Source organism: Atta colombica, unplaced genomic scaffold, assembly GCF_001594045.1.
Source record: "Atta colombica isolate Treedump-2 unplaced genomic scaffold, Acol1.0 scaffold141, whole genome shotgun sequence".
Classification (NCBI taxonomy): Eukaryota; Metazoa; Arthropoda; class Insecta; order Hymenoptera; family Formicidae; genus Atta; species Atta colombica.
The window spans coordinates 2,414,427-2,429,082 of NW_017259230.1; the positions used below are offsets into that span (position 1 = coordinate 2,414,427).

Genomic DNA, 14,656 nt, shown 5'->3' on the forward strand with positions numbered 1-14,656 from the left:
GCATAATTTTAAATTCATGAAATTTTTTCCGTATAATAATACAAACATTTATGCAACAAAAAAATCTAGTTCAATTGGGCCAATAAAAATTCGCAAGATCGATGTGTGCTACTCGACATCTGCCACATTTTTAGTATAAAATCTCATACTGATAGTCATTTAATTTCCATTTCTAGGCATTCTACGGATTATATTTTTACGTTGAACAACAATTGTGATCGTCAAGATATTGATTCTTGTCACGAACATTTCTGATATTATCAATTTATTCATTACATTCAATTATTCGATACTGTAAGTTTCTAGTATATAAATATTTAATGACAAACGACTAAAATGTTTCTCATTAAATTTCGATATTTATAAATGATACAGTATCTAAGTAAAAACTAGAAAAAAATGCATATTTAACATAATTAACGTTGCTGATTATCTCTTTTCGATTTTAAGTACCTCCACGAGATAACATCGTGTTAAGTGTACGTAAAAAAAAACCGACCTCATCGTTCTCGCGACAGAACGGCGTCGTCTTTTCTATCGACGTTCGTCGAACGGTTCTTCAGCCTTCTGGCAGTTTTTATCTCCGGTGTCCCAGGGTCGTAAAAAATCCGCTGGTGCTCGGTACTGACATACGTCTCGTTGCGACCGCGTAATACTCTTCTACATAGCGCACGCACGGGGCGTTCGCGCACGTAAACGAGCGTCCTCCTCTTCCTTCTCCCCCACCCACCCTTTCTCTTCACAGGTGAGAGAGAAGAGAGAGAGACAGAGAGTTCCTTCTCTTCCGAGCGAGAGGGCGATTTGTATGCAGCAGCCCACGTCGTCGGGAAAGAGGAGAAGCGGCTATAAACAACGCGACGCACCACCAATACCTAGGTGAAATCACGGCGGAATCACGCATATACACGCGCGCGTTCACGCACAATACGCAGCACGCGTCCATCGGCCGCAGGTTCCCTCGGGCTCAGGTAGATAGATAGATACCCGGCAGAACTACCAAAGGGACAGCCGCCGACGGATGGGACACGCAACTCCGCCCATCGTGCCCACCGGAAGCATATATCGCGCTCGCTGCATTCGATATGACCACCAGCACTCGAAACCCGCCGCAACGTTACGGTGCATCCCTCGTCTTTTTCTCTCCTTCTATCCTTCTTTTTCAGAATGTTCATGTTAATCGGTTAAATAGATATCCCTATGGATTTACTATATATATCTGTGGAATCTTCAAGTTTTACCATCATCTGTTGACTTACCATCATAGTTGACTTTTTCTGTTCTAATAACGAAATTTTTATGGAATTTGTTTATGAAATTTCATAAACAAATTTATTTTCAAAATCTTCAGCAAAATTGCAAAATTATTTCCTCTCTTTCTAACAAAACCGATTTTGATCTTTTAAAACAAAAATTTCGCGTGAAATAATCGAATAAAAATTATCAAACAAATTTATTATCAGCAAAATTTTCAGCAAAAATTGCAACATTATTTGCTCTCTTTTGACATCGAAAATCATTTCGATTTTTTAAAACAAGAATTTTACACAAAATGATTTTACTAAAAAATACTCTCTGCAAACTCTTTGCACAGTTTTTCAAATAAAATCAATCAAAATTATCTATTTAATCATTTCAACATTCGAGGTTTTCTCGAGAAGATAATAATTGCGATCACTAACAATAAAATTTTCATATATTATATATTATAATTGTAACATTTAATGAATTAAATACACATGTCTGATGTATGCATCCACCTGAAGTTTTGACGTAAACTTAAGCGAAATATTATTGACCTTTTCATCTTCAATTTAACAAGGAAGTCACAGATATTTACACTGTCGACAGTGTAAGTATTCTAAAAGCGTCGTAAATTTTCGCTTCTGCCGAGGTAGAGATCCGTGTTCTCGCGCGTCGACCCGAGAGGGACTCGAGTGAGTGTTTCCCTGCGTAATCGATAGTCGTAGGTACGTAACGTATGGCGGGTCGACTACGGCCGTAATTTAATCGGCTTCATGTTAAGGCACCGAGATCTCGCGTTGCGTCCAAGTTATTGCGTCGCTCGTGCCGGATAACTTAAACATCGCTGCAACTTAATCGTCACGTCCCGCGTTGAAAACTGTACCGTTTCTTATCGATGACTGGAAAGGATGAAGAAGAGAGAGAGAGAGAGAGAGAGAGAGAGAGAGAGAGAGGGGGAGAAAGAAATTTGTTCTCTCTCATTTACAGATAAATTTAAATTAAGTTGAAATGAAATTACAGCGAATAAAATGTAGAAAGAAAAACAGAATGAGTAAATAAGAATGAGTAAATAAAATATGAAACTGAGAACAAGTATATATACACATTCATGAGAAGTTATATCCTCATTATCTTTCGAAAACAATCTAATGGAAACTGAATTTAAAAAAATGTATATTCTACTGAAAGAAAAATTCTCCAGTATTTACTAACTTTGCGACATGTGCGAGTTTTCAGGACTCGAGAGGTAAGTTAAATTCAAGTGGCTTATGACTTTTACGAGTGATTCGTAAGTTATTGACGTTCACCATTTTTTTTTCTCGACGAAAAATCCCTCAGAGAACTTTCTACTTCGAATAATGGAGCGGCACTTCAACATTTTGCCACTGTATTTTTAGCGTATTTGTTTCTTGGCGATCATTTAAAAGTAATCATTTTTACAATTTTTTTTCAATTTTCGATATTAAACCTAATAATTCAGTTCTCAAATAAAAATTCCATTTAATTAAAAAATCACTTTATAAAATATCACTCCATATTATTCGAGAAGGAATTTATACAAACATAGTAATCCTCAAATTTGAAATATCTTTACGATTAAAGTATAAATTATTGATTTAATTCAGTAATGCACAACCAGCGATGAGATCCACTTGTGAATTTTTTACACCCCACCGGCTCATAACCGGAAATATAAAATTATATTTTCTGTTTAATGTAAATGAAATAAACATTTTGCAATCTGCAAGAGTTTACCTATTTCTGAAAATAGCCCTAAAAAGATAGCGCATCAATAATTTAATTAATTAAAGATCTATTTAGTTAATTAAAATAAAATTAAAATTAAAAATTGATTTTAAAAAAGAACAATCTTAATTTGAGGTCTTTTTAATTTTATCAGATAAGTAATTGAAGAAAAGCAAAGAAGTGATTGTTGCAAATAAAATTTCGTAACATCGAAGTTACTCACCTCTGAGAGCTTTCATGTGCGCCACCGCCATCCTGAGGATCGTGAGTTTATCGGGCTTCCGGGCCAGGGCTGAACAGGTCGGCACCATGTCGGAGAGCTCCGTGATGTAGGCGGTCATCTTGTTCCGCCGCCGTCGCTCGATCTCGCAATGATTCTCCCTGCAGTAAGTCGCAAGACAAAACCGAGGTAATTGCATAGTTCAAAGAACCAACGTGCGGTTTCTCCTATTACGACTAAAAACGGCGTGGACAACGAAGTTGAAACGCGGAACAACCGTAGAGACAGGAGTTTCTTGCGCGTCCTGCACAAGAGGAACTTTGAGTCGCAGAAAATAGCGTGAAATAATGTTCGCGATACGGTATTCAATTTGTTGAATTGCGTTTCTTGCGTTAACATATACAGCCTGGGCCCGCTTCAGCATGTAAAATATGCTAGTCGGATTTAATTCGCTTATGAAACGTATCGTTGTTATTATAGTATGATATCGTTTCAGTTAAAATAATTATTAATCCACGATAAATAAATAATTATTAAGTTTTTTTTATAAATAATATTGACATTGTTTGTTAAACTTCATGTGAAGAAATAAATCTCGATCGTGTCTATATTCATTAGTAAGCGCCTTAAGGTTTTCATTAATTTACCATTAATTTATCATCGTGCTTCACATAAAGCTACCTAAATTAACTCGGTTACGGACGTTGTTGGCGCCATGATCGATTCGTCCGATAAATTCTCGAGTAGTCCATCTAGATGGGGGAGGATATCGGGGCGAGACCACAATTTGAGGCCTCCCCTGTTATTATGCTACCAGAGGGTAACCGCCGCGAGTAACGGCCAGGCACGTCTCCCTTTACTTCGACGGCAAGCTGCGTAATCGCCGGCGCGCAAATCGTAAATTTAATGGCATTTAATTCGCGACAATTTTCCAAGAAACTTCGCGAAGGCAGACCTCCGTGCGCGGATCCGCACGCAACACGTAAGCCGGATTCCCGCTCGATGCGCAAATCGAGCGGGAGTTAATTTGCTATCGGCACTACGTCCCGTTCACGAAACCAATCATTTCACGAAGTCAACTTTGTGAACCGAATCTTCCGATTTAGTTTATGATCGATCATCTTCTGCGTATTCTACGAGCAACGTTAAGAGGTACAGATACTTATATCTTTGCAATTGGCCAGGCACGGGGCAGAAGTAAACAGAAAGAATAAATGACTTATAATTATTTTTTCTTTTTTTTTAATCATATTTATTTTAATATAAAATATTTATGTATAACAATTGTGAAAAGTATTTCCTGATAGGAATTATTGTATCAACTGACAAACTCTTTATTGGACTGAGCAGTTTGATCGCCTATTTTCTGAACGGATCTCTGTCCTGAAATGGATAAGGAAGGAGATCGGTTCACGAGATGATAAAAAATTTGTTCAGTCCGTGAAATGGGTAGTTTCACGATCAGACCGTAACATCGATATCCTATCCGGATACACAGGGTGCGAGATTAAAATTTGATATCGATATGCTGATTGGTTTGCGCTAACTTTTTTTTCGCGGTGTCTACTCCCTGCGACTGGATGGCCGCGATATGAAATATTGAAAAATAAAATTGATCCATTCAATGGAACTGTCGTATCCGTGGACGTAGCCTATACTTATCACTGTATTTCACTATATTTATATCTGAAAATTAATTTTGCCCGATCTAATGAATTTTAATTAGAACTCATACTATTCGATTTGGATATCCAAGCGCATCTCATATCCGAATTTTTTCAGTATCGAGAAAATATCCTTTATTACATCATTACAAATATTTTCACACAAATTGATTATTTAAATAATAGATGAAAAATTTAATAAATTATCGAATTTTGATATAATCAGTTCTGTATTGACTTGGACATTTATAATAAAACTTATAAAAAATACTTAAACAAAAAGTCAATAAATATATAATAATGTCTGATTTTGTTCATCTTTCTGTCACCTTCTGCCTTTTGTGCTGTCTCTTGTACTATATTTTGTACTTCTGCGATTGAATGACAAGAGATTATATGCTGTTGTAATTTTACTATTGACTTGTTTTTATGAAAGATGCATTTACAAATATCTTTTAATATCATTTTCTATTGTATAATACTGGCTCTCCCAGGAACGTTTTGACATGATGTATCTTTGCTTTATATATCATAAAATATCGCTATATATAACACTGTTTCACTGAGAAATATTAGTGAAGACTGATCAGGAAAGATCGAGGAAAAGTTGAAAAAAGTATCCGATTCTCTCTATAAGCATATAAATATTGACTCGTGATTTAAATTGATTCGTCAACGTAACAACAACAAGAAAAGAAATATACTGTGGCGCTCCATTCCTAATTAATCTGCAACTTTATATCCAGGATACTTCAGATTCGAATTTTTAAATTCGCTAAGAACAGTAAGAACAGTTTTTATCGTAAATATTTATAAAAACTGAAACGTGCACGGTAAGATAAAACGTTATAAATGTACGTGTATTTACGTATAGAACATTATGTAAAAAAAATATATTTTTAACATTATTGAATATTAACAACGAATGGTGCAATCAAAATATCGCCTCGAATCGAAGAAGGATATAAAAAACAATTGACATTGATTTATAAATGATTATTTTTTATATCTTTTTTTTTCGATTTACAATTCTGTTTTAGAAATTTTGATTTATCTAGTTTTAAAAGTGTTATATATATAGATTATTAAATTATAGTTTGAAAATTCACATCTGTATTTTTTAAATAATTTGGAGTTGTGAGTACAATCAGATACAATTTTCTTGTCATCAAAATAATAATAGAGAATTGTTCTTGAATCATTTATTTCTTGGTGAATGGTGAGTTTCGTAAAAAATGATTTATTCGAAATTTCAAGAAAGAAAAAGATGACAGATCGAAGAAGAAACGAAATCGTCATGATTCAAGTCAATGCCGATCGCCTTTCACATTCTTCTTATTATACGATTCGATGTAATTTTTTCGTTGAGTTGTGCGCGCGGGCGATCGTTATCGTTATTATTGTCTCATCCCGAGGACCAAGGGAATCCGTAACGCTCGACGACGTCGTAGATAGCCCCGGCAGAGGCCTGCTATTTAAAAGAGGCCACAGCGCTTAAAGCGCAAGTATAAAGCGGAGTATGCACCGCGCGGCATGGTAAGGGAAGAAAAGGATGGAGGGGTGGAGGAACGCGATCCGTGAAGAGGAGGACGGGGAGAGAACTCCTGGGTCAGAGGTCAGACGCTCCGAAGTTGCCCGTTCGCTCCGTGGGTCCAAGCTCCGTGTACCGGGACATACCGGGTGTCCCGGTACGATCTCACACCAGCTTCTCTCCGATCTGATTCTTTGATCTCGAAGTCACAATACGTTTTTGTATTTTTATTTATTTATTACATTTTATTACATTATATTTATTATATTTTATTTTTATTTCTTGAATAAATCGTATATAGACATTCTTTTAACTGAATGTAGAAACCTTTTTATATACAATAGTTTGAGTAGCTGTATGTTGTGTGTGTACTAAAATTATATATGTTTTGGAATAGCAATTACTATGGAATAACAATTACTAATTATAAAAGAAGTTATTCAGTAAATCACATTGGCTAGAATATTATAAAAGTAAAATATACAACAACGTCTTAATAACATTAAAATATATGGCTCAAAATATAATTATAAATAAACGACAACACAAAAAGCAACTTTTTTTTTTATTAGTAATAATAATTATGTATAACTTCAACAACTTACAATGAACCGAGTTATCACTGTATTTACCACGCTATTTGATACACAGGGATCATCGGATGCTATGGCGAACGACACGGTAAAAGTACCTGATCCCTAGGCCAGGGGTCAACGCTGACCCCGTGACACCAGTCACGTTACTTGAAAAAGAGGATACTAGTTGAAGGTTGAAGTAATAGATCCCTTTATTCGCCGTGACTTCATTTTAAGCATAAAATGCGACGTGTGCATGTCTGACGGAACTTAAAACTGCAAGATAGAATGGAATCTAATATCGCGGATATATGATTCGTTTTCCATCCGTACCATTAATCAGTCACACAAGATTATATAAGACGTTTAAATTTTTCTTTCCATATTCTCTAAAATCTATGAAGTGGAATATAATATTAAAAAATGAAATCTCATTCTTAGAAATTGACGACACTGGCTCAATTGTCACTTTTTTCACTCTTTAAAATTAGATTCTACTCCAAATATTTTAAAGATTATATCTCTTTAGAATCTAGATTCTAAATTCTTGCGTAACGATCAATTGAACGTCAATTGAAAACTACGCGATGGAGTTATAGTAAGCCGCTCCAATTGTTGTAGAGGATCGGTCACGATCATCGAAATAGCATTGATACACCCTGTACACGGTTCTCTATGCCGTGATGATCTAATGTTGGTTTAGAAACACACGCGCTGCACAACAGTAAACAAAGCCTCATGAAGGAGAAAAATCCTCTCGAGTACGAGTAGAAGACGATCGCGAAGGAAGAAAGTTATCATCAAATTACTTCGCATTTAGGAATGCTTGTGATGCCACGATAGATAGATCGATACTTTTTTGACATCGTCCGTTTCCGACATGCTTTGTCTTCGATATTAATTCTATATCGAACGTAACATGATTGTGTGACGCTTTATAATGCGATTTGTAATACAATTTATAACGTCTGTTCGCAAAATCGTCTAATAACACTCCTTTGTCGCATATTCGACATTCCTGAAAGGCTTATATGCTTATATTTATGGACTTGCGAAACAGAGTTGTGCGTTGTTACTCAATCGTATAATTTATTGTTATGATTTGCTTCCCATATACGGCTGCATCGATATCCATAAAATTAAGGATAAATAACGACGAATAAATAATGCATTCGCTGACCTTGCATTGATAGAGGAATGTAGGAATGATAAACAGATATAAGTTATTGTATATTCGGATTGTCTTAGTTTTTGAAATTATAAAAAGGCAGACAATATCATACTACGCATCTGACTATAACCATGTTATCTATGATTGAGAATAAACTTTAATGATAAATGTAACTTCCTTACTTCGTATTTGCATCTTGTTTGCTATTCTTTTTCATTTACATTCAGAATTCGATATCTTATTGAATCTTGCGCGAGCTTCTTATATTATAATTTTAGCAGCACATATTAGATTTGTAAAAACATTTGATGATGCATTTCTTTCAAAAAACTACACGTCATCATATAAACGTTAAATAAATTTTTAATTGATAATTGTCTTCACGAATCGATTCAATAACCCTCGTTAGTTAGTAACCCTTCTAGGAGTAATTTCCCCGTATGTTCAACTGTTCCGCGGCTTATTACTCCATGGAAGAAGCCTTTTAATTAATTGGCCTATGAGAACAATCTGCGCGACGATCTGCATCATGCCCTCTCCACAGTGAGGCAACGTTGGCCTTCCTTACGCGGCATTTAAGGCACGTGCTTTTCACTGCAGTGCAAGATAATCTCTTCTCCGTTTAGAGCCTCCTTACGGCGTTTCTGATTTCTATGAGATTCTAACATCCCCGTAAACTTTTCCAACTTACGAAAGCTTAGCGTTATGATCATTCGGCACGTCTGATTACCGCTCTAAAAGACATTTCGACCCCCCCCCCCCTCTCTCTTTCTCTCTCTCTTTCTCATTCATTTCTTCTTATTTTATAAGCAAAGGTTTTCCTAGATAGAATGAAAATAAAATAGGTAATGTGTCAGAAAATTAATATAAAAATCTGCACCTGTTCTGCATCTGTTAGAAATGTTTGTAAATTTACAGTACTTTTACAATAAAAATATGCAGTAAATTTACAAATATAGGGTAACTATCCCTATTAATGAGTTTTGTATTTCAATAAGCCATAAAAAAAATAAATAAGAAAAAAACGAATAAATAAGAAAAAAAATATTTTTTTTGTTAAGTTAAATTATTAATGTATAGGATACAAAATATTTTATTTTTTAATTATTTATTTATTAAAGTATTTTAAATATTTTTCGAAAGATATGAAAAATTTATGTGAATCCAATAATACGTACTACAAGATTTTAATTTATCTCTATTAATGTGCCCTGTATTGAAGCTGAGAACGTTATGAGTGTATATTGAAATAAGTATAATTGAAATAATGATTTATGTTTTATATATATATATATATTAAACAATTTAAATTTAAATCTGTTTTGACTTAAATTTATTATCTGTTTTGGTAACTACTGTATATGTTAAAATGAAATGTGAATAAACACACAAATTGGAGGCATATTAATAGGGCCATCGCCGCTTGGAGGACTCACTAATAGAGACAAAAACATGTTTTTTATTTTTATCAAATCATTATAAAGATTAACATTTTTTAGATTAAAGAAATATTATAAGAAAAAGAAATAGTTGAAAAAACTGATATTGATTGCAAGTAGATAAAATTAAAGCTACATATTTAAAGCTGCAATATTTAATAATTAATTCAGTAATAAGCAAATTAAAATAAGCAGGCTAAAGATACATTAACAGAAACAGTTACTCTAACGTTTTGCTGTGATTTCACAATATTTGTAAATTTACAATAGAAATTTGTTGCGAATTTACAAAACTGGCGCGCCGCGCATGTGTATTACAGATTTGGATATATTTTACCACAAAATATTATTGTAATTCCGCAATATAACTGTTTAAATTTACAGCATTTTTGTCAGATAAAAACTTCCAACACTTTTGGAAGTTACAACAAAAATTTCTTACAGTATGTGTACCGACATTAATGTTAATTATATTGCGATATCAAAAATCGCATAATAACAATTGTTATTCTAATTTCTTCGCTTTACGCACTATGCATGAACCGATAAATATTAACAATACACACAACGTCTGCATTGGACTGGATACTGAACGTTGTTTAAATCATTTCCAAACTGAACGAAGACGTTATAATCGCGCGTGTGAAATGGCAGCGTGTCGGGTCATAAATTTCTGCACAACGTATTTACTGCCGTGAACGAATAATCGCAAAAGCGCAATGTACGCTGGACACACACGTGTTATAAACGATGACTGTGCCCGGATTTATTGCAGCACCATGTTGTCACAACCTTTCTCCGATAGCTTCCCCATATTTTCTTTTTATTTCCTGTTCCTTGTATTTCCAAATGGCATACTGCATCGCTCGAAAATTTAGCATGTATTTAATAGCAATCCATTCCATAAAATATTGTATTAAAATTATTCAATCTTTTTCTTACAAAATTGCTTTTCCTAAAAAATATATTTTGAAGAAAAAAAAAGTTTTTTTCAAGTTCGGTTTATGCAATCTTCTTTTTCAAACAACAATTGTTATTAATTTGAAAAGAAAGATTGCATAAACCGAAAAAAACTTTTTTTTATAAGTTACGAAAAAAGTGACTTTGAAAGTTAAGTTAATGCGTTGTATCGAAGAGTGATGAGCAATCACATTTCCAAAATCATTAATAAGGAAGTAAACCACTATTGTAAGAAGAAGTTAAGAAAAGGCAAAAAGTAGGAGACTTCATTCTGAGCAACCACCGGTATGCGACAAAATTATTTCGCGGCACCAAAAGTGCCGGCATCTGTATTAACGCTGAGAAAATGTGAAGATGAGGAAATCAAAAGTAGGAGGAGGAAAGAGAGGAAAACGAGAAGAGACCTAAGAGAAAGAGAGAAGTTACGGACAGGCGGCAAAGAAAGGCGCGCGCGTCTTGCGGCAGGAGGCAGTAATTGCGTTATTAACTTAAAAGTGAGGTTCTCCAGAGAGGACCGGAGGCGAGAAAGGGAGAGGAACAAAGGGGGGAAAGAATAGGAGAGAAAGAGAGAGAGAGAGAGAGAGAGATCGCGCGCGCGACATCAGAATGTTGCCGGTCGTCTTTGCCGCGGAGTCCGCGTAGTCTTTCGCGGTACCGCCGTATATACCTGCGAAACGACAGCGCGGATACGGAATTGCAGGTGAACCGCCACGGACCCACCCGTGGCGGCACGCGATGAGAGACCATGGATAAGATATCGTTATTGCTATTATGGCGGATCGACAGTCAGTCTTCAGATTGGCCGGCGTTAAAAAATAACAGAGCGCATCTCTTTTTTCGAGGCAATTGATGACTGAATTAAAGTGAAACTTTTTAAATTTAAATTAGACGGTCACTAAAAATTAAACTATTTTATTGGCTAAGTATTAGGTTTCGATAGATGATAAGATGTAATAAAGCTTTCTTCAATGAACGAAAATTGATAATGATTTTTAAGAAATATGACACAAGCGTTTTGAGCAATATATATACATCTTTAGATGATATCGGAATAAAAAAACAAAAACGATGTAAGATATAGTATGGAATAAGTAAATCATGCGATTTCTTATTGCGTGCGCGAAGTTAACGAGATGCGAGAAATTTCTAGCTAACCCTCTGCTATGAACAAATAGCCAGATCGAGCAACGCGAGGAACGCTCGCGAGCAATTTCGTGCTATCATTTTGCAGGTATGTAATAGTAAATAAAAATCGTAAAAGAGAGGAAGAGAGAGAGAGAAAGAGAGATGCGGCATTTTAATCTCGTTCAGTGAAACGAAAGATGATTGCATCTTCTAGTTGCAGAAAAACAGAAAGAGGAATGTAACTTTGTTACATCTTGCACTGAGTGGCTTCAGACATATATACGGCGAAATTGTAGCATGCGTTGAAGAACACAAATTTACAACATGAAATTTATATGGATGTGTGACCATATATATAATAGTGCGTATTGAAAACTGACAAGATTCCTGCATCTCTAGATAATACACAAAAAGAAAAGTAAGAAGAAAAATGTAATATGTTCTGCAATGATTTTTGTTTCAACAGTTTGATATGCATAATCAAATCTAATATAATTTTGCGTGTATAAAGTTAATACAACATTAAGATTCTTTAATTCTGATTACAGACTTCCCATTTCATTTTAAAGAAATCAAGAGTTTCCTATAATTTTATCTCTTTCACGATTACAGCCGTGATTTCGTTATTTTATTTAATTTTAGATGATGTGAATAACAAGATAATACGCGAGAATCAATGCGAGTTCTACGTGCATTGAGTATGACTGCATTCGTATGGAATCGCGTTTATACTCGATTTTTCGAATACGTTACCTATGATCGGCTTTACACCATGATTATATCAGGTAGGGAAGCATCTTCTTCCGTGGGCCCAGTGCTTGATAGAGACGTAACATCATACACACGTTACACAAAGCAGCGGGCTGAGTCACGACCGATCAATGTTACACGCGGTAGGTTCAATCTCCGAACCCCTTTTTTACCTTTCTTCTATTGATAAGTCAATCAATCGAGATAGATCGTCTTTATTCGATCACGTCGGCTAGGTTATGGATTTATTTTTGTTTTTAATTGATGAAATGTAAGTAAAAACAAAAGTAAACACGTGATCTTTTTATTCACATTAAACAATAAATTAGAAAATCAAGTATTTTCAATAATTAAATTAAAACTCTGTTCTTTATTACTGACGTTAGATTAAGACTGACATAAAATTTTAATTAAAAAAAATATATATATATCATCGAAGAATCTGTTGAAAAGAGACACGCAACGTTTGTCTGTGACATATCCTGCATAATTGTATACATTGGATGTAGAAAATTTCTCGAGAATTTTGATTCATGTAGATTTTTATTCACGGCATCTGGGGAGAGCAGCCATATTTTATATGTAAGTTATGCGTCTCACGTTGTACATTATTTTCCGGCTTTTGTCCGGCGAATTTAATGCCCGTGCCAGCCGAAATATCTCGGAAGGGAATCAAAGTACCGTGTCTCTTTCGTTGTACACGGACTTGAAGGACGCGCACTCCAGCGCGAGTATAAGTACCTTATGTTCCCACGCTGGAGCAGCCTCGAGGGCTTCCCATTCCGCTATCGGCTCCTCACATTGCCCAGTATTATGTAGGTATGTATGTACCTTCTCGTACTTGAAGAAGGCGTATGTACAGGGTGTACTGGTGAAACATATTGAGCCGCGGTTTCGTGAGACGAATTAACAAACGCCACAGAGAGACGATCAAGAAAGAGAAAGAAAAGTGTCTGCGCTTCGAACTTTCGAACTTAAATGTTCAACTAACATAATCGAGCTCAGTTGGACTGAAAATGATAGTAAAAAGAAATTGTAAAATTTGATTGAAAATACGTTGGCAGAAGCGCAATTGTTCGGTTAAAATATTAGTTATATTATTACAATATGAAATCGTTATATTATTAGTAATTTAGTCATTGAACTAAGCCTAACACTCACCTGGCAAACCTCTCCTTATCCTGGACGTTGTCATCGTCCAGTCTTCTATATTTACAGCCACTCGGATCATCTTCATCAGATCTGCAAAATAAATCAAAAGCGCATTAGTAATGACAAGTCCTTGTATCAAATCTTGTATCAATCTTGTATATTGATTATTTTAACAATAAATTAACTTAATAAATCAGTCTACTATTTTAATTTCGTTTCATTATTTAAATGAGCTCTATGGAATACTGTCCTGTGACAATTACTGATGCCTGAAAACAGGCAGTTAAATTAAATAAACGTATAAAAGAATGTATTTTTTTTTAGGTATCAATCTGTTAAGGATAAATGGATGTGGATAGCCGAGTTCAGCACCCGAAAGGAACAAATAATAGAAATTCCGCGTGCGTCGCGTCACCGATACGTAAAGTGTAATCGCTTCCGGACAGCCAAACGTGACCGTACGTTCCAAAATTGGTCACTGACAGGATTGTCGACGGCCTTTCTCCCTCTTTTAAATCTAGAACGCTCGTAACAATAAGTGACGACAAGAATATGATGCATGATATTCACACTCATTCATTCCGACTTTTTCATTCAAGTTATCATTGAATCATTATAATCATTAATAAGATATTTTGAACACAAGAGCAACGATTATCTTTCCTTTATAACATATCGTAAAGAAACTTTATCTTTCTTAATCCGCAATTATTTGTTCCATAATATAAAGTTATTATTGGACTATTTAATGATTAACATAATTTTTCGAAGAAAAGAATAATAATCGATTATTTCATTTATATAATATATATCATTATGCAAAGAGATTGTATATACAAAGAACAATTTTGCTGAAGTATCTGAAAGTTTAGTTAGATACAGATTTGAAAATAAATTTGTTGGACCAGCAAAATAATAAAATTATAGACACTCAAAAATGGTTACTAGAATGTCAAAATTTTTTGCTCATCATACTTCAGTTTAATTATTTTCTTTTTTATTAATCTAACAAAATTATTTTTAAATATATAATAAAATATAAAATTAAATATATAATTAAATTTTTAGACATTTTAGCAAA

The 14,656-nt window shown here is 34.6% G+C and overlaps 1 protein-coding gene across 6 annotated transcripts in view; it reads right to left on the reverse strand.

Annotated features, from left to right (window-relative positions):
- LOC108684989 (aryl hydrocarbon receptor nuclear translocator homolog) overlaps window positions 1-14,656 on the reverse strand; it is a 41,624-nt gene that overhangs the window by 6,523 nt on the left and 20,445 nt on the right. For 5 of the 6 annotated variants that reach the window (XM_018189570.1, XM_018189575.1, XM_018189573.1 and 2 more), the window contains 2 exons: window positions 13,585-13,665; window positions 3,212-3,372 (listed from right to left, as the gene is read on the reverse strand). In XM_018189570.1, the coding sequence (XP_018045059.1) occupies window positions 3,212-3,372; window positions 13,585-13,665 (242 nt within the window). The remainder of the gene's footprint in view (window positions 1-3,211; window positions 3,373-13,584; window positions 13,666-14,656) is intronic. The other variant, XM_018189571.1, reaches the window with a different exon arrangement.